At 43.5% G+C, this 20,383-nt stretch overlaps 1 protein-coding gene across 2 annotated transcripts; it reads left to right on the top strand.

Moving 5' to 3' along the window:
• Positions 1-556: 556 nt before the first annotated feature.
• On the top strand, positions 557-19,973 carry nbr1b (NBR1 autophagy cargo receptor b). 2 transcript variants are annotated; one of them, XM_047572070.1, is made up of 23 exons: positions 557-838; positions 4,685-4,747; positions 4,841-4,859; positions 4,947-4,969; positions 5,255-5,443; positions 5,521-5,598; positions 5,680-5,948; positions 7,000-7,125; positions 8,045-8,251; positions 8,386-8,545; positions 9,303-9,386; positions 9,509-9,694; positions 9,785-9,901; positions 10,256-10,331; positions 10,696-10,806; positions 11,425-11,595; positions 11,727-12,002; positions 13,329-13,536; positions 13,636-13,887; positions 14,028-14,113; positions 14,212-14,290; positions 14,434-14,527; positions 15,380-19,973. In XM_047572070.1, the coding sequence occupies exons 1-23, from the start codon at positions 737-739 to the stop codon at positions 15,551-15,553; spliced, it is 3,150 nt and encodes a 1,049-aa protein (XP_047428026.1). In that variant the 5' UTR covers positions 557-736; the 3' UTR covers positions 15,554-19,973. The 2 variants fall into 2 exon arrangements, with proteins under 2 accessions (XP_047428026.1, XP_047428025.1); XM_047572069.1 differs by having other exon boundaries at positions 567-838; positions 11,425-11,601.
• The last annotated feature ends 410 nt before the right edge of the window (positions 19,974-20,383 follow it).

Below are 20,383 nucleotides of genomic sequence, written 5' to 3'. Positions count from 1 at the left end.
AATACTAAATAATTCTCCACAATAGTGAAAACGTTTCGTACGTTATTCATTTATTTGTACATTTTGGTTTTCTTATAACCTTTGCAAGAATTGTAAACGCTGTCAAAAATGAATTAATTAATGCATTCATTAATTTAAATAAATAAATAGATTAACTGGCTTAAATTAATGAATTAACTGATTTAAGACACACACAAAAAAACGCTTTGGGAACAACTCAAAAAAAAAAAATAAAAAAAAAAAACACTCATGAAGAACAGCACAAGGTGTTCCCCTGGCCACAAAATTCACTACATCCCAAACTGATCAATGCACTTGAACAAGCCTGATCCACAGAGGTCCCTCAACACATAGATAGATAATCTAATAATATTCTGTTTCCAGATACCACAGAGGGACCAACACAATATTAGGCTGGTGGTCATAATGTTATGCCTCACTGGAGTAGGTGGAAAACAACGACACACAAACTGCAGAACCCCTAGAGATTGCTAGATGGCATCTCTGTATCCAGCCTTCCTGACTATCCCGCACAAATAAGGAGAAGAAGAAGCTCTTCCGGACACATGGTGCAGAGTGGGCGTGCCCAGGGCGCTGATGTAAACACACAATACGCCTCATCCCTCCGTCGGATAAGTCACAGTGGACTGAATTGGTGAGATTAACCCAAAATAGCCGCCGTCGGTCCGGGAAAACGCTCCGTGTAATATGCGTTAGAGCGCAGTCAGGCGACGCCATGGACTTCTACATCAACCTGAAGGTGAATTTCAGAGGAAATTCCAAGAATTTCCTCCTGTCGGGATCCGAGACCAAGAGCTGGGAGTCGATGGAGGCCATGGTAAGACAGGGGATAATCACCGGGCCTGCTCTAAAACACCATTGCACACAGTCGGTCCAAGCAGCCTCTGCTCACCGCTGCTCACATGCACTCGATTGACACCACCGACGGGAGAAGGGTTGTGTCACAACGATTCCCACCTGAAACCCTCCGACAGGTTTGCAGCTCACACCACAGAGGACATGCAGTCCACATCACAGGTCCTCGCTGGATTATTATAGGGCTTGTCGTCATGGAAACACTGTTTACCAGCTCAGCATTGCTCAGTATGAAAGGAGGTTTTGCAAATCTTGCGCAGTATCAGTCAGGTAGATGGAATCCATTATGAAACAGACCTGTTGTGTGTGTGTATGCATGCGTGCTGTGTGTGTTTGTGTGTGTGTGCGCGCTGCAAAAATCACATGCCACACAAATGAATGAGTTCTCCCACTGCGAGGCCATAAAATATTGCATGCACACGCTTTGGAAGCAGACTTTTATTCCTGATTATAGGACTTATGACCATTCAGTGATTTGTCGTCAACAGACAAACAGGGTTTCCGCGCACCCTCAAAAATTCTAAAATTTGACAATCCCAATTTAAGGCCTTTAACAGCTTTAAATGCGAGGATAATTTGCGTTGTAGGTCTTAAATTATATTTAAATCGTTCATATTTTGTTCAATGCGTTGCTGGCATTCACAGTTCCGTGTAGTCCTTTATGAAATATTACTACTAGCAGTCCGCAGAAATAAAACTACAAATGAGATTAGAAGAAATGATGTCCTTATTCAAACCTGCCAAATTTAGTAATATTTTTTCTAGTTTTTCTTTTTAGGTCAGACAAAACACAGTGTTTGACTTTAGTCTTCAGGACACTATGATGGGCATTTTTTTCAATGATCCGCCTCTGTTTTCCTGCGCTATTGGTGCAGACCTGCATGTGTAATGTTGAACAGTGCAGGAGCATGAACAAAACTGGACGTGAGTCGCACCATAAGACTTCGTCAGAGGCTTTTCGGATGATTGATCACATCGAATCGATGACGAACCCTTTCGGCCGCTCGGCTTAGCAAACCCACGCCGGAGAGCGGAAGCGACACACCGTGCAAATAAGCAACTCTAGAGGGCACCCGCTAAGGGTTTTTTCCAATTCCGTCTCACGTGAACATTCCAGTAGGCAAGTGTTTTCGCAGCGACGTGGCCATTTGGAATGAAAAACAACCGCAAACAAATTTAAACGATTCAAAAGAGGCCAGCCCTGTCCCTGTCTTTGGCATATCCACTGACCTTGCTCTTCAAGTTTCCCAGTGTTGGATAATGAGTATAGAGTAGTGCCGCCTGCTTGTATATATACTTATTTCCTCCCATAGTGGTGCAAAACATACCTGCTAGATGGCTGTTGTCTTTGTGGTGTGATCAACTGAAACTTTGTCTGGAGCTCACAGGCTTCAAATCATTCAGTAGGACCAAAATGGATGACGCAAAACAAGCACAAAGAGATCTTAAAGAGGCCATATTATGTTCGATTAAGGGTTCAGTTTTAATCTATATATAGTTTTGGGTGGTCTAGTGAATTATGTTTACCTACTTTAATGCTCTAAAAATACATTATATTACTAATTATATGCATTGCTGCAGCTCTTACATTCGCTCTCTGTCTGAAACACTCTGTTTTACCTACTGTCTCTTTAAGGCCCCCCCATTCGATTCGAGTCCACTCTGCTCTGATTGGTCAGCAGGCGCATGTTGTTTGTTTTATATCAGATGCTTAGGGCTTGGATTTAGGCTGTGCCTCCAAGTATTGGTTCCTATCTGGCGCAGCTCCGTAATGTCTGGCTACGTGTCCCTGTCTAGTTTTGTGGAAGAGGAGGACTCAGAACATGTACATGAAAAAGTAGCAGCGATGCCCAGTTATTTAGAAACATAAACATGAACTCTTTTTAGAAAACCACCATGACCCAGGCAACACTATAGACAAACTACAAGCATGTAAAACATTTTTTATAGACAATTTGTTTCTTTTTTTAGTTATTAAATAACTTGCTATGCACACCACCTGCCCCATGATTGTATCCCGACATGCGTAAAGACAGCAAAAGGCTCAGTGAAGGAAGATGAGGCCCGGCGGAGTGTGAATGTGGGCGACGGAATCAGCCTGCATCTGTCTCGGTGGCTGCCATTCGAAACCACATGGGCGATGAGTCACCAGGGATAATGCAAGTCACATTTCAGGCAGCTGGACCGTGGCTGAGCTGTCACCCAACTGTTAGCTGAATGTCACTGGCACAGAAAGACATTTTGAAACCAAATAAGCAGTTTAACCACAATTAAGACTGCACATTTTTTGATTCTAGCCTGGGCTCACCTTTCTCCCTCAGCACACTTCCTTTCTGTCTCCTCTGGCATCTATTGAAATACAGATACAAAACTTTAAGGTTCATAATAGTGTTTGACCGATATGGTTTATTTAGGGCCGATACCAATACAGATTTTTTTTTTTATCAGCCTTGGCCGATACGTGGAACCGATACTGCTTTTTCTCCCTCATGATGAAAATGACATAGCAATGACAAATCTTACATGTGTCAATTTAACCAAAAACGCAAACATTTATTGAACTGAATATTTAACGCTCTTATGCATACAAAATAAACACGTAAAAAGAAGTAGAGCACAAACTTTTTCGGGCTACCAGCTGCATCCACTGTGGTAGGGGCAATGTATGGGCTGCACAGCTCTGCAGCATCTGCCGCATCTCTAGCAGTACATGCCTGCCTGTGAATGTGCCTGTATGTAAATTTTGCCTGGAATGTATATATATATCCAGTATAATCGGCAAACGTGTGTATTGGCTGCTGCTAATACCAGTAAAACCTGCAAATATCGACCCTATGTATCATCTTTATCTAGTTCATATACCTAAAACTAACCTCCACTTATGTTTTTATGTTCTCTCTGGTGACTGATTTAACCCCAAACGGGAAACAGTAAAACAGAGATGACATCAAAGGTATACAGTGATAGCTTCATGATGACTCTCTAGCCCAGGGAAACCAGTTATTAGAAGTTTAACCCACTGTGAATCACCACTAGCACCAGGTCAGAACGAGCACTTGATTCACGTTGGCGGAAAGGTGCTACGTGCTACTGTGAACTCTTAGACTTGAGGCCTGTCCAGAAGTCTATAAATCAGTGGCGATGAAAAGGCCATATGTCTATAAAGGGAAGGTGAAATACAGGCTCACAGCCCCAGCCCGGTTGGGTTTTTATGGAAAATCTCTCTTGGCCAGAGCAGCCCGAAAGAGTTCATTTGTCTGAGTGCTGCTGAGTCACAGCTGTTGTTTCGCCACTGAGAGGGATGCAAGTGGGTCCAGCGTACAAGGTTTAGTGTTTTCCATTCGAAAAAGTAAGCACACAATACAAGCTCTTATCGGTTTCTGTTGGAAGCATAATGAAGTGAACACAGAGCCGCGGAGGGATAGTGTGTCCCAGCTTCGGGCGGTGAAGAGCCGGGGGGGGAATGTGAAGGGAGCCTTCTGCCCGGCGACAGAGACGAGCCATCGAGTCGGCTCAGAGGTGACATTTTTGATGGCCGACACACACACGCAGACGGAGGCAAACTCCGCTCTCCCGGTCCCTTGGCAACCGAAACATGAGCAGCCCAACAACCGTCACACCCACCCACCTCTTCCATCCTCAGCCACACACAAACACACGTCTCAGTCTCTGAGTCACAGAGATCACTCTAATTGAAGTGGATGTTGCAGGTCTGAATTTGTTCTCTCATCTGTAAAGGACAGCCGGCCCATCACCCCGTGTCCTCACAAGGTCCCTCTGACTTTTTGTTATTTATTTTTTGTCACAGGTGAAGCGTTCCTTCGGCCTGTGCAGCCTTCAGCTTACGTATTTTGATGAGGAGAATGAAGAGGTGTGTAAAAATGGCAGAGAGCTCCTTTAATATTGTCAAACTTTTGGACTACATGCTGTATATTTAAATCTTCCTTTCCTTTCGTCCCTGTAGGTGTCCATTAACAGCCAGGGTAAGTGAACATAAACCAAAAATCCATCAGTGCCATGTTGGCGTCATGTTAAACCCATTTTTAATTTTGGTTCTGCTTCTATTCCAGTGGAATATGAGGAGGCTTTGAAGGTAAGTTGAGCAAGGTTGAGTTACTAGTCGCATTTACTGTATGAATGTATGGGATTTAAACAAGTTCTGCACAATGTGTCCTAGGCTTCTACTGAAATATATGACAGTGCTAATGGCGTAACGACAAAGCCAGAGGTTCATCCGTTAATCACGCACTCTACCTTGCAAAAGTGGAGTGCATGCCTTTCTATACACCTATTTTTGTGCTGGGTCTCCTCCTATGGGGAGCATCGTAATTAAATCCTGACCTTCTGACAGTGACAACCGGTCCTGCTTCTTTCCCAGAGCGCAGCCAGGCAAGGGAACCGACTCCACATGAATGTGTACGAGACCCGAGGACAGCCGGCCAGGGTCCCCACCACCAAGGCCAGCGGAACAGAGCCAAAGAGGGGCTTCAGACCCCCCCAGCACTGCCCGGCCCTGGCTCAGGTGGTCAGCCGCAAGGTCCAGGCCGCCGTGCCAGAACAGGGCATGGTAGGAGAGCGTGATGCTAGTGTTTAGAAGCATCGTCCTGCTTTTTGTTTACTGAGTCTTCTTCTTCTGCTCATCAGGTTATTATGAAGGAGGTGAAAGGGACCAAAGAGGAGGACAAGACTCCCCCCGCCTGGTTCACCTCGTACATGGAGAAGGTGAGAAGAACGCCCCGATGGGGAGTCAGGTTATCCAATGTATGGAGCGACTGATCGCTAAGACGCCGTCTGTCCCTCCAGTTTAAGGACCAGGTGGTTCGCGAGGCGGTGGAGAAGATCTGCCGGGAGTTCTCTGGGCAGTGCTGCATCCACAAGCCCCTGGGCGGAGGGGGAGCAGTAGCAGGAGGAGCAGGGGTCATGGGGGGAGGTAGAGCGGAAGCGGTGGGAGGCGCCGACACCCAGCAGGTCCCTGAGGTGTCCTCCTCCACCCTGCCCGGAGCTCCATCCTCTTCCACTCCTCCCTGCTCTTCCTGCAGGGGGCAGACCACCGGAGGAGGCTACCAGTGCAGGTAGACGTTGTTCGAAGGGGACTGGCAAGTTATTTTTGAACTTTCCTGTGCAGCTTCTCATTCTACTCATCAAGTTTTCATGAGCCTTCCACCCGTTGCCTCTGCTTTGAACCTAACCACCTCATTTTACCTACGCAAGAAAGACAATGCATAATATGTTATATCATGCCAATTAAAAACAACAAAAGGCGTGAAGACTGTACGAGATTAAATCTTTGCTCATGAACTTTTCTCAAATAGTTTTACCACCATCATAAAGAAATGGAAATAATGGTGGTTCAGTTGTTCTCTTTAAATGTTGTATTCCAAGCAGTGTTGAAGTATCTTTGAGGCTTTGAAACTAATCAGTGGAAAAGTTTTACATTCTAGAAACTAAAGCATTAAATTCCCTTGAAAACCCCTAATCAGTCCTCGAAACAATCTCTGTGACGACTCCGCCTAGTTCTCCATTAAAGGTGGAGCCTGAGCCGGATGATGTCTGGGCAGACCTCTAGCAACCCTTGAAAGACCCAACTTTTGAAGCAGGCTGCCCTTTAATTATGGCTAAAATCTTTTTTTGTACCAGGCTTTAAACATGTTTATTTCTGCTGTAAAGTTAGACATTTTAACTTTGAGTTCTATGGGGACTGAGTCGCCCTTGGAGCAACATCAAGCTCCCATTCAAGGAGCTGAAATTTATGGAGCTGGAGGTTGCCACTCGGTCCATGTTAAACAATTGAGATACTGCATATGAAATGTTGATACCGTTGTTTGAGCCATCACACAGAGCTAGGTACATGAAAACTGTCTTTATGCTAAGCTAGGGAAAGGAAATCCCAGCTGTTATCTGACTGTTTGTTGTCGTGTTTTGATAACCTTTGTACGCACGACGGACAGTTAAATCGACCTGATCAAAAGTTTCACTTGCCTGAAAAAACAAAGAAAATCCACACGACCATTAACAATAGAAGGTGCCAGTGATATGTATCCGGAAGGGAAGGGATTTTCCACATCTTTTGAAAGTGAAACTGCAAGTGTATAACTGTGTTTTCTCTCTTCTCTGTATCTTCAGTGTATGTACGTCCTGCACTCTGTGCGAGCCGTGCAGCTTCTCTCATGATCCCAGTCACAACCTGGTGAGAGCCAGGACCCCTCTGTCCATCCCGGAGCACGGATCACCGGCCCCCGATCACAGCAGGTAAGACACCTCTACGTTCAGACCAGTATTTTCAAGGAGAGATGCAGTAAATAGGGTAACATTGTTGGGAAGGTGGTCATAATGTTATGCCTGATCATGTATTGGTGTATTATTATGACCTGGGGGGCAGTTAAATTAGTATAGAAGTAGACTAAGTTTAGAATAAAACTAGTAGCTACTAACTTAACAGCTGGGCTGGAATGTGCAACATGGGATGCAACAGTGTTGGATCTTAAGCACTACTAGCATTTTGGTTTAGCATAGCTTAGCATAGCTTAGCCTAGCTTACCCTAACTTAGCCTAGCTTTCTTTCATTTTCCACCTCATAATAATTAGCATTTCTAGCTGCCATTGCCATTGACAATGACGTGTTCATGCAATGTCGTCCACATTGTGCAAGGAAGCAAGGGGAGTGGCACGAGGGCAAGGGTCTGTACGGAGCTAAATACAAACGTTCTCCCATCTAAAACCATAAGTTGTATGAGTTCAAAATCCTCTCCCTGTTCACTGTTACTCCTTAATTCATTTTGGATTTGGACCAGATAAGGCATTACAGTGGCCTATTGTTACCTCTTGATGCACAAAGTGGTATTTCAAGAGAGGATGGGCAGGTGGTAGCAGGTTAGCATGAGTAGCTATAGCATAGCTAATTTGAGTCGATCTTCCCTATGCTTGGACGTCAGTCTTACATATCTGCTTTAGCACTGGTTCCATTTTTCATAATTTTAAATATATTATTTTTGCTTTAATGTAAGTGTTAGAATATTATATTATATATATATTATATAGCTTAGATTATGAGATTTTGACATGATGCAGAAATCAATAAATCATCACCTTATCGTCTTACTTACAAGCCGAATTGTGATATTATCGAGTTACCGTCTTCATTTCCATCTCTGCCCTGGTTACTGTTCAGGTTCTACAGGCGAGGCGACCGCAGTTTCCGGAAGGCAGAGAAGCAGCGTCTGAAAGCGGAGAAGCGCCTGCTGAAGGCCGAGGTCAAAGAGATCCGGAAACAGCTGAGGATGGAGAGGCGGGGCATACAGTGGAGCTCCTCCCACAGAGACGGAAGCTCCTCCCCTGTTCTGCTGCAGCCTCGCGCCACCCAGCACAACAGCCCAGAGTGAGTTGCTAACAAGATATGTCCTAAATACCTATGTACGTTTCAAATATAATTGGGAGACGAAAACATGAAAATTGCTTGAATACTATAACTCAAGATAAAATCAGCATATTTTTTTATTTCTTTTTGCCTAGGCGCCCAAAGCGCCCCTGTCCTCTGGTGGTTCCAGCCATGACGGCCACATTTCTGGACGAGAACCTCCCCGATGGAACCCGACTGCGCCCTGGGACCAAGTTTATCAAGTACTGGAAGATGAGGAACACTGGGACCATCAGCTGGAGCGCTGATACCAAGGTAAATTCACCCAGAAATAACTGGTTCGCTTGAGCAAAAGAGATGCGTAACCGTAGCAACGGAGATGGAGCAGCCAACTGGGCATAAGGTGGGAATACTAAGGGAGTGTAAGTGTAAAAAAGAAAGAATCCATAGCAGTGATCCTATCCCAGCTGTCACTGTGTACGCAGACAGTTCACCAGTCTATCAGAGGGTTAACACAAAGAGGCACAAAACAACCAATCAGGGTCACATGCACACGTACGACTAATTTACAGTCACAAATTAGCCTAATGAGCAATGCTAATGAGGATGTTTGAATGCTGTTAGCGGTTAGCTGCTAGCATGGCTGTGCACTCTTTGTCATGCTTGTTTAATGCTTTCAGTTGTACTTCCTATAAAGTATTTAGTACATTTCAGTAATTAAGTTATTTTTGACGTTTTGAAGATACTTACATAATTTCACTTTATAGGCTAACAAGACTAGCCTAACAAGCTATTAACTTTGATATTAGCCACTCTCCTTGTTGCTCAGTTTTGGTTCCACCAACCACTAATAAAAATGTATGCCACTTTGGCTACTAAATGCGATATCACCAGCCATTTCTAGACTACTTACTGGGTTGTTACATGAAAATTGAATTAATTCAGCTTACTAAACATGAATACAATAATACATATTGAGCTTCTACTGTGTTAATGTAACTGTAAGATAGTATAGTGTGGTCTGTAGTTGGGTAAACTACGTCTGGGTGAAGATGTCTTGTGATTGCTGCAGCTGAAGTTCATGTGGGGAAACCTGGCAGTGGGATCTGGCGACCGTTGGAGAGAAGTGTCCGTTCCCTTCCTTCAGCCGGGACAGGTAAGATGAGACGGTTTCATTTTCGTTCACCGTTGGAAAAAGCCTCCAGAATTTGATTTCAAAATGAAAGAAAAACGGACACGGTCAGCACATTTCCACTTTCCTTTTCCATGTGTGTGTAGGTTGGGATAGTGAGCGTTGCACTGTGTGCTCCCACTGTGGAGGGCTCCTACACCTCCCACTGGCGCCTGGCCCACGCCGGAGAGCAGTTCGGGCCGAGAGTGTGGTGCAGCATCGTGGTCGACCCTCTGGCTCCGGCGCCCATGATGGCTGATGGAATACTCGTGTCGCCCTGTGTCACACCGCAGGTAGAAAAGCTGATCGGATGGACAGACATGCACATGCAATGTCTACGTAGACTTATGTGTTTAAATGAAACATTTGACGATTATCTGCAGGGAAAGAACCCGGTTTCCAAGGATGGAAAAACCTGCACAACAGCTAGGGAGCAACCTTTAATGTCAGTGGACCAAGAAGAATACTACATCCCCTCTGTAGACCTACTCACTGCACAGGTAATGTCATCTTTAATGAATGTGCTTGAGTCCACTGCTGCACTCAACGTATCCGTAACCTACACTTACTGACACAAAGTGCCTTAAATCCGCAATAGGCAATAAAACAAAGTTGTCAAACACATTTTAGTTCAGTGGACACATATAAGACATTTTGTCGTTTAGGCCTGGATCATAGCATAATAAGCTATAAATAAAGAAAACTCCAAATATTTCCCTTTGTTTTGTTACAATTAAGTACTTTATGAAAATGCTGCCATCTAGAGTTTGGTTTGGTTAAAGTAAACAAGAAACTAAAAAACCTCCAGCTCCAACGCATTAAGTACTCAATTGTTGTTGTTGTTCATCTGCCAGGATCTCCTGTCCTTCGAACTGTTGGACATCAACATTGTCCAAGAGTTGGAGAGCGTCCCAAACAACACCCCTGCTGGTAAGAAGAGTTGTTCCCAATCGTTTTTGGTGGGATCTGATCGGATCATATGAGATTTGGTTTTGATCATATTTTATGGGGATATGGGAGTTTCCATGCAACACAGAAAATTGGATGTGCAGCAGATCCCTGATAGGTTACTTCGAATATCCAGTCTTGTGGGTACTCACTGATAGGCTTTGTTCAATTTCTGATCTTGGTCTGTTATTATAGGACATTGAAAAGCTATCCATGGGTCAATAAAACGCCACACTCGTTTACACTCTTTTAATCTGTGTGAGTGTACATAACTTTTAACAACGTGACTGATATCCAGACTTGGCAACATCCTATCTTGTCCTTTTCTGTTTTTCCCTCCGTCTAGACATGACTCCCTGCATGTCCCCTTTGCCTCAAGATGGCCACCTCCAGGATAAGGGTAGCCCATCATTGGGTCTGATCCAGGAAGAGACTGAGATCATCAATAGCATCATGGGTAACTGAGTTTTCTCTTGATACCTTTTAAAAGGTTGATGGCTTTTTGTTGAATATGACCTTGGGTTGTGTGTGTCAGCGTTGTAGACTTGAGACTTGGACTTGAGTTGGACTTCACTTGAGACTTGATGAGGAAAGAGATTGACCTGGTGACAAAAACGTGTACTACTGAAAACAGATTTGTAACAAAGCAAAACATTTCAAAAGAAATGAAGAAAATTGAAATGGCAGATTAAAGTCCAAAGTCTTGCCTTTCTGCAACTGTGGAAATTATTCAAATCTTGATTCGTATCCGGGATTTAGGTAAAAAAACAACAACAAAAAACACAATACTCAAACATGACGAACATGCACATCTTGTCGCAACTGAGAAAAATTAAGATAATAAACTTGACAGACGAAGCCAGTGTACTGCCCTGTCCTTGCACAGTTACACATTGAAATATTCTATGCCTGATACAATCAGATATAAACACAGCATAATGTCAAGCCGTACGCCTGTGAACGTGTCACAGCTGAGAACCTATATCAATACAAGCACACTGAATCTTGTAAATCTGAGCTTCCACCCGACCGACCTGTGCGTAGTGATGCTGACTTTCCCGTTCCTGGCTCTCAGATGTGCCACATGCGACGGGACCTGGAGCTGAAGGTGGCGGGGTCCCAGCTCAGGAGGAAGGAGAGGACGACATCAGTGGGACACAGTTTGTTTGTGAGACTGTGATTCGCTCAATGACACTGGAGGAGGCCCCCGACCACGCGCCTCTGAGAGGGTCCCGTCCGGGGACAGGTAAAGGTCAGCCAGAGCCGATGGTGGTGGTTTTTCATTAAAATTATCCTGAGCCCTAACCCCGTACTTGTTCCTGGGCTGGTAAAGTTGATCATGTTGTAATATTGGGGCTACCTCCTGTTTCCTTTCAGTCGTGCGTCCGGCTGCTCAGGGTGGTTCCTCCTCTTTATCCTGCGTGAAGAGTAAAACCCAGAAAACAGAGGAGAGCCCCGACAGCAGCACCGGCAGCGCAAACAACCCCCTGAAACCGCCAGCCACTCTCAAGGCATCCCTCCCTTCCCCGCTGAAAGCCTCCCTGCCTGCTCCGCTGTCTGTGGCCCCGACGTCTGTGCCCGGCCCCAGCTCGGCGCCGACCCCGCTGCACGTTCTGCCCAGGGCCTCCACAGTGCAGGAGCACACAGCCGCAGGTGACAACAAGTAGCTACATTGTTAAGATGAGTTTTGATTTAGACTCAGATTGATTCTTGACCGGTGGAGTGTGAGGGCCGTGACACTCTGAGCCCATGGTCGGTCCTTTCCATAGCCACTGTTGGACTGTTTGTGACCTTCTCTGATTATAGTCTACTGCCACGTTCTGGTATGGAGGACTATTTTTTTTTCTTACATAGAACCTGCACATGCATAGAACTTCCTTGCCAGGTGGCTTTAATCTTTGCATCCAAGTGCAATTTTTTTGCCAAGAAACAGGCCATATGAGTTTTTCTTCAGGCCTTGGTTGTAAGCACCTCTATGATAAGTTTATCCGGGCCTCAAATTCTGTGTCATTGCAGCACATTAAGACGTGTTACACTGTGTCACAGTAAAAATAATGCTGACTGCATACAGGGGTTTAGCGTGTCCAAGCACTGCACCAAATGATGATGTTGCTTTCTTGGCTAATGTTAATGGAAGCAGTGTACGGTAGCCACGTTACAGCACACAGATATTAGCGGCTGTGCTCACAGCCAGTAGCTGTTTACCTTTTTCCTCATCCTCCCTTTAAACATGAGTAATAATCTGTAACAAGAACGATTTGCTAGAGATACAGCAACGGACTATGGCTCAGCCACCTCAGCTTGTACTTTCAGCCGATCGTATTGATTCTGGCCATAACTGATAGGCCTCGTGAAGTGAGCAAATGAGTAATAAGTGTTAGTTTTCCAGGGCAAGTGCCTAAGCAGCGTGGAGTTTTCCTGTTCACTGTTACAATGCAGATTAGTAGTTTCCTTGATACTAAACAGTTAAATGGCTAGAAGTTCGTTTTTGCTATAGATTGAATTTTTGTATTTACTGTAGATGACTTTGACCAACCTCAGAAACAATTTTTCCGTCTAACCTTACCTCTCCGAATCGCTATGTGGACTCAAATAATGTTCTTCTTGACTTTAAAAGGGACACTTCATCTTCTTGTGAGCTAAGGTTTTAGACTTTCTTTATAAAAATGAGACCTCAATGTCAAGATTGTGCGTAAAAGTGCAGAGCTAAGTTCTGGACGTAGTTAGCCTGGCGTAGAATAAGGATTTGAAGCAGGCAAAATACAAATAATATTCTTTAAACTTAAACAATATGCATAGCCAATAGACTATGGAACTGTAGACAGAGCCCAGATTGCTGCCTCTCTCTGCTTCCAGTCCTTATGTTTAGCTAGGCTAACAAGCTCCGGAGCTGTCAATTATACACTTGCTAAGGCTGATCTAAATGGCAGTTTGTGGCAGCGATCTCCAACGCTGTTCATTTTCTCGATCTTGCCCCAGGTGAAGTTGAAGAGTCCCACATCGAGAGCATCCGTGAAGAATCCGGGGTTGAGGATAGAGAGAAGGAGCCGGAGGAGGAGAAGGAGAAAGAGGGAGGGGAGAAGAGAGAAGGGAGGAGTCGGTCCTCTTCCACCTCCTCAGAGGATTACATAATCATCCTCCCAGATTGCTTTGACACGAGTCGGCCGCTGGGGGAGTCAATGTACAGGTAGGAGCCCTGGCGTCTTTGGAGCTAGGACCATATTTTGTCATTGAAAGATGTACCGTTACCTCGCTTTTTCAATCCTCATTGTGTGTCCTGTTGCAGCTCTGCTCTGTCCCAACCTGGTGACATCCCAGCCCAGACCCCCGCAGACCCAGACACCCCATCTTCTGACCATCCGGGTAGCGCCGATGCAGAGCCAGAGCTGGATGAGGCGGGTGAAGCTGCTGCAACCCTAGGGACGGAGTTGCTGGGAGCCAGCAGTGCCAACGACATGCTCTGTACATCTCAGACACTGGACGACGAGCCACTGACACCTGAAGTGGTGGCGCCACCTAAAGCCATCGTCACACCGAGGTCAGTAAGACGTAGATGCTGGTCAGCAAACAGCAAAATATATCATGTTTGGGAACATTTTGGGGTTTCTATTGATTGTTGCACTGGTTTCATAACTCAAAAACATGACAAAATTATCTACATGTCCTTATACTGTACAGTCCAGAGAGCAGTGGAGAAGCAGACGTCGATGCTTCTGATGCCGGTGAAGGAGCAGAGGGCTCTGAACTGTACCAGAACGAGGATGGTAAGCACATTGCTGTGTCACTGCCAGTTACTTTTAATGCTAGACTAGACAGATTTGGGAGAAAGTCTAACATATTCTGATTGATTGTTGTCTCTCAGCTTCTGGTCCTGAACAAACTGAGACTGGCGATACTGAAGCTACTGAGAACGCAGAGGCGGATGACCCTGAAGACCCCAGGTCAGAAACACACCCAGGTTAAACAAAACAAAACAAAAAAAGAATGTGTACTTTAGGGTTTTTATGAGACATTTCACTGAAATTTATATATATATATATATATTATTGCTAAAATGCTGATTTTGCATATGTCCTCTCTGTAGGCACCCAGGAATCACCAGTGGCTTAGTTAAAGGAGCTCTGTCAGTAGCTGCCTCTGCCTACAAAGCCTTGTTTACTGGCCAAGGCCCCACACAGGTCAGCAAACACTCTTTATTGACTGCTATTGACTGACTGTTGAATAACTGAATCCCACAGGCCAAGACAGAGTTGCTAAAGTTAGTCTGAACTCTGATCTCTTGACTGACCAGGGGAAACACTTGTTGGCCCAGTCACAATAAGGCACCAAAGACCCATAATGCAACATTCTCTATAGATTATATAGATGACTGTGATACGATGGTGTGCTGCACTCTATCTAGTCCTTGAATACAAAATATTCCTTGCTTTTTGAAATATTTTCAGATAAGAATATCTTGTATTTAGGCATTGCACTGAATAGCCGCAACATTATGACCACTGACAGGAGAAGTAAATAACACTGACCATCTTGTGAGAATACAATGTTCTCCTGGAAAACTTTTAGCCCTGGCATTTAATTTAAATAAAATTTACTTTGACATGTACCCCCCCACATGGACCAGACCGGGTACCCCCACCCCATGGCCATGACAGTCCTTGATGGCAGCAGCCAATCCCCAGCAGGATACAGCCTGATACAGACACACAAAAACAGTTTAGGGACGATGTGTTGACCTGACCTACAAATTCACTAGATCCCAAACTGATCAAGTATCTGTGGAATGATCCACAGAGGCCCCTCCCCTCAACCCATAAGACACAAAGGCCCCCACTAACAACACTCTGTAGCCAGACACTACAGGACAGCCTCAGAAGGCCGATGTCCATTCTTTGATGAGTCAGAACTGTTTGGGAGGCACAAGGGAGACCTGCACAATATTAGGAAGGTGGTCATAATGTTATGCCAGATTGGTGTATAAGTAATACGCAGTAGATTTCCTTGACTGATCAGATCTTGTTCCCATGCAGCCTCCAGTGGATGCCTCCACACAGGAGACCATGATGGCTGTGTTGGTGGAGATGGGATTCGGGGACCGGCCGCTGAACCAGCGGCTGCTGAAGAAACACAACTACAACCTGCTGGACGTGGTCAACGAGCTTGTTCAGATGACCGACAATGACTGGTACTCCACGCGCTACTAACCAGAGAGAGGAAGAAGTGGAGGAGGAACAGAAATGGAGAAGGAGAAGAAACACAAAGTGGTTAAAGGGAGACTGGAGGAGGGAAATTAATTTGTGCTTGTCCACCTTTTCTTCCTCCGACCGCCCATTTCTCCTCTGCAGTTGGACGGAGTACAGCATTCTGCAACATAAAAAGGAACATTCTACCAAACTCTATGGAATCCTATACTAGACCGTCAAACCCCCATGATCCGTCATATTACTCTCAGTGTAGATCTTGATTGTGCCAGGTGTCCGGGTGTACCACTCCAAGAGAGGAAGAAAGATCCATTTTAGGTCTCAAGAGGAGCTATGTGTAGCATTTCGAAAAGTGAAAACCACATTGGTTTCTTTGTTTTGAAAGCGTATGAGCTTAGAAGGGTAATGAAACCTCAAATTTAAGTTGTGTTAGCTGCAAAAAGTAAATGTATGGAAATATATAATGCTACATTTAGCACCTTCCTTCCCTTTTGTGACATGATGAGGAAATACTACGCAATGAGATCACATCTGCACTGAGGACGTCCACATCATAGGACTGTGCACACAAGTTAGTGAGACGTAGATTGAAACTCCACTGAGAATTTATGATCTGCTTTTGCCAAAACACCAAGCAACTTGTCATGCTCATGTACCTGCTTTAGGCGCAACATTTGCGTGTGCTCACTGGTTATATTTAACCAACCGTTCCAATCACGTTACACAAACGCTACGTAGGGTGGCACTCACTTGACTGCACTGGGTAGTTGATAAACTAAAGTAGTTGGTGAGTTGATGGCCGTCACATTAGCTTTCCAAGCTAGCGGTGAGTTTGCACATTCTGTTCAAAATATTTGAAAGAGACATTTGGAATTAGTGACACTCTCTCATAAAAAATATTTAAATTTAACACCAGTTAAAAACAAGTGCTTGGTTTTCCTTGGAATGAATCATTTGATTGCAGATTATATTGATGTAAATTGCTGGTGTGGCCTGAAAGCTTTAGATGTGGGGGTGATTCGGGTATTTATGTGTTATACATGCATAATTTTCTCCAGTATTTACTAATGGCTGAAATTAAGCTAAAATATAGCTTTGGTTCGCAGAAATTGGCAATGTCTGTTGAGTCTGGTCTAGACTACACAAAGGGTTGAGGTCAATAGGGTCAACGCTACACGTAACACTAAGTAGAGTCAGGTTTTGTTGGGAGACATTACTCACTAAACCTGAAGATGATAAAACTAGTCACTTTACAAAGACAACTTTTATTATGTTTGCTTTTTGGGCAGGATGGCAATCCAGTAGGCAGGAATGCTTTGTATCTTCATTTGCCAGGTATTTAAATCAGTGCTATCCAAAAACAGACATTCCTTTTGCTTTTTTATTTGTTGTTTTGCCAAAATTAGTTTTCGTCAAATCAATTTGAATATATTGCGTTACTCAAAAACTTACATTCACCAACGGAAGAAGAAATCCACATTGCCTATGAACCTTCATAGGCTAAACATTCAAGCTGGTAAATAACAAAAAAAAAACATCATGAGGCTTGGAGCTTGGTGTAACGTTGATTATAAGTAGCCACTGTGGTTGAAGAATAGTATATTTTGTCTTATGTCTGTCTTAAAATATTTTTTGTTTTATAACTTTTGTCAATCACTGGAGGCTATACAGGAGCCAGTAGATGATTAGATGACCACTGAAAACTGCAAAACATTCCTTTAGGTTACTTTGGATTTGTAGTATTTGCACTTAAAAACTTAACAGACACAGGGACCATTCAGTCAGCATTAAACCTTCCTCTTACCATTGACTTCCTGCTCTTGCACACCTCCTTGACATTGTACAATGTCTTTGTTGTCCTGAACATGTTACCTGGCTCAGACAACTAGTATTCTGAAGGTCTTGCTGTTCTTTAAATTTCAAGTGTCCCTAGGTTTTCCTGGTAGCCCCATTTGAAGGTGCATTTCACCTTGCTGGATCCTAATTTTGACAATCATATTAGATCCCCTGATTGGTTGAGTTATAAAGTTTATCAATCACAGCCTTCTTCGGTTCTGCCCTATTACTTTGGATTTGTGGTATTTGCACTTAAAAGCCTATCAGAGACAGGAGCCATTCATTCAGCATGAAATCTTATTCTTACCACTGACTTCCTCCTCTTGCATGTCCTGAACATGCTAGATGGCTCAGAAAATAAGTATTTTGAAGGTCTTGCTGTTCTCTAAATGTGAAGTGTTCCTAGCTTTTCTGGGCGGCCCCATCTGAAGATGCATTTCACCTGGCTGGATCCTAATTCTGATGATCATATTAGATCACCTGATTGGTTGAGTTATAAAATTTATCAGTCACAACCATTGACTTCCTCCTCTTGCACACATCTTCTTAACATCGCACAATGTCTTTGTTGTCCCAGATATGTTAGCTGCCTCTGATGGTCTTGCTGTTCTTTAAATGTCAAGTGTCCCTAGCTTTTACAGGTGGCCCCATTCGAAGGTGCATTTCACCTGTCAGGATCCTTATTTTGATGATCATATTAGATCTCCTGATTGGTTGAGTTATAAAGTTTATCAGTCACAACCATTGACTTCCTCCACTTGCACACATGCTCTTAACATTACAATGTCTTTGTTGTCCCAGATACGTTAGCTGGCTCAGACAATAAGTATTATGAAGGTCTTGCTGTTCTTTAAATGTGAAGTGTCCCTTGCTTTTCAGGGTGGCCCCATTTGAAGGTGCATTTCACCTGTCTGGATCCTAATTTTGACGATGATATTACGTCGCCTGATTGATTGAGTTATAAAGTTTATCAGTCACAACCTTCATCAGTTCTGCCGCATGTTACATAGTATTTGCACTTAAAAGCTTGCCACACACAGGGACCACCATTCAGCATTTCATCTTACCATCGACTTCCTCCTCTTGCACACATCTTCTTGACATTGCACAATGTCTTTGTTGTCCCAGATATGTTTGCTGGTTTAGACAACAAGTATTCTGAAAGTCTTGCTATTCTTTAAATGTCAAGTGTCCCTAGCTTTTCAGGTGACCCCAATTGTGCGATAACCTTAGATTGCCCACGTGGTTGAGCTAAGTTTATCAGACGAAACCTTCTTCAATTCTGCCATAGGAAAATTGGTTTAATGTTGTCTTCAAAGGAAGTGTAGCATGAGCAGCATGTAAGCAGAGCAGTAGCAGCTTTGGTGATCACTCTGGCACAGTATTCAGCTGTAAGTCACCTGCATTTTGGAAGCACTCAGAATCCTACACAGAGTTCTTGTAGTTAAACAGATAAAAAAGGAAAGGGAAATGGTCTGAAGCCAAAGTCTGGTGTGTTTGGTTTGTTTGTGGGCAGGTGCAAAGTGTTGGGGTTGATCGCAACCTACTATAACAAACCAACCTAGAGTAGATAATGGGTTTCAGCATGAAGAAAAACATTCGCAAAGATGGAAACGCATTCTTCAACACATGTGTTATAGATTTCTACGGAAACATGATTTAAAAAAAAAAAACAAGTAAAACATAGGTGTGTTGAGCACATGTCCTACTTTGGCGTTTCCTTAAAAAAGTAGCGACTGTAACATTGCAGTAAAATGTGCCTCTTTTACATCTTTTTTCTACACGTTTGTCATTATTCAAAGGGTGCTCACGATGCAAGGTAACACCACAAACGTAAGTTAAGGAAGTTAAAACATTTGACATGTGTTTCCTTGTGACCAAGATCTTCACAAATCCGAAACTGAAGGCCTCTTAAAGGGACTGTTCGCTTAAATAGGGCACATCTTCAGATGTCTATGCTGAGTTGAATCCTTTCAATGTGATATGTGTTCATATCATTTTGTTAGCTGTTTTAATGCTTCTTTGGTTGTTGCGGCCAACACTCCACCCAGGATGTGTACTTTCTTCGCCAGAGTACGTTACACAAGAGTGTATAATGTAAGGTCATTCTGAACTCTTTAACTGGAATGTGTGTTAACAGTGTGAAATGTGTGTTGTTTTTCCTTCAAAGACGTATGAATATATACAGAGCCTCTGTTGACTTGGTTAGTCACAGAATTGAAAATGTGTTTTGCTTTGAATGCTTGAAGGTTGTTTGGTAATGTAAAAAAAAATAATAATAATCTATATAATAATGAGCTATGTATGTTGTACTTTTAGGCTTATTGTGTGGTGGTTGAAACTGCTCTGCTGTGTAAGTGTTAGTGTTTTTTTTTGTTTGTTTGTTTTTCGGTAAGAAATGTTACCAGATTGATTTAAGATTGTCTTTTTTTTCATTTGCACATGAGAGAACTTGAAAGATTTGGGTTTGGACTTAAAGACATAATTAAAAAAAAAAACGGCACTTGTTGTAGGATTATGATGAATTATGTATGTTACCTAACACCACTGCTGCAAATTCAAATAAAAATGTCTGTTAGAGATGCAACTTGACACCGATCTTTTTTTGAGGATTGCGCATTTGCATTTTCTGCACATATTCAATTCAGGATTCAAGATCACTTTATTGATCCCCACATCGTTTTGTCCAAGTCTCAAGCAAACAGAGGACTTGCTATTTACATGAAAAGGTTAAAAGCACTCTCACATTGATACACTAAGTCCACGGCATAGCATTGGACAGGGAAAAGGGGCTAAGCTAGTAGCTGGCGTCTGTCCATCCAATAATCCAACAATTATTCAGGACGTTGTCTGTGTCACATTGTCAACATCAGTACGTTTACAGGCACATTAATATAGAATCTTATATCATGTACCATGAGTGCTAATAGCTATGTATGTTTGTTCCGCTACCATTGAGTATTTATTTGGAGTATTTTAGTGAGACAAGCTGCCTCG

The sequence above is a fragment of the Mugil cephalus genome, chromosome 20 (genome assembly GCF_022458985.1).
Source record: "Mugil cephalus isolate CIBA_MC_2020 chromosome 20, CIBA_Mcephalus_1.1, whole genome shotgun sequence".
NCBI classification, from domain to species: Eukaryota; Metazoa; Chordata; class Actinopteri; order Mugiliformes; family Mugilidae; genus Mugil; species Mugil cephalus.
This window is presented reverse-complemented; position numbering and strand designations above follow the sequence as displayed.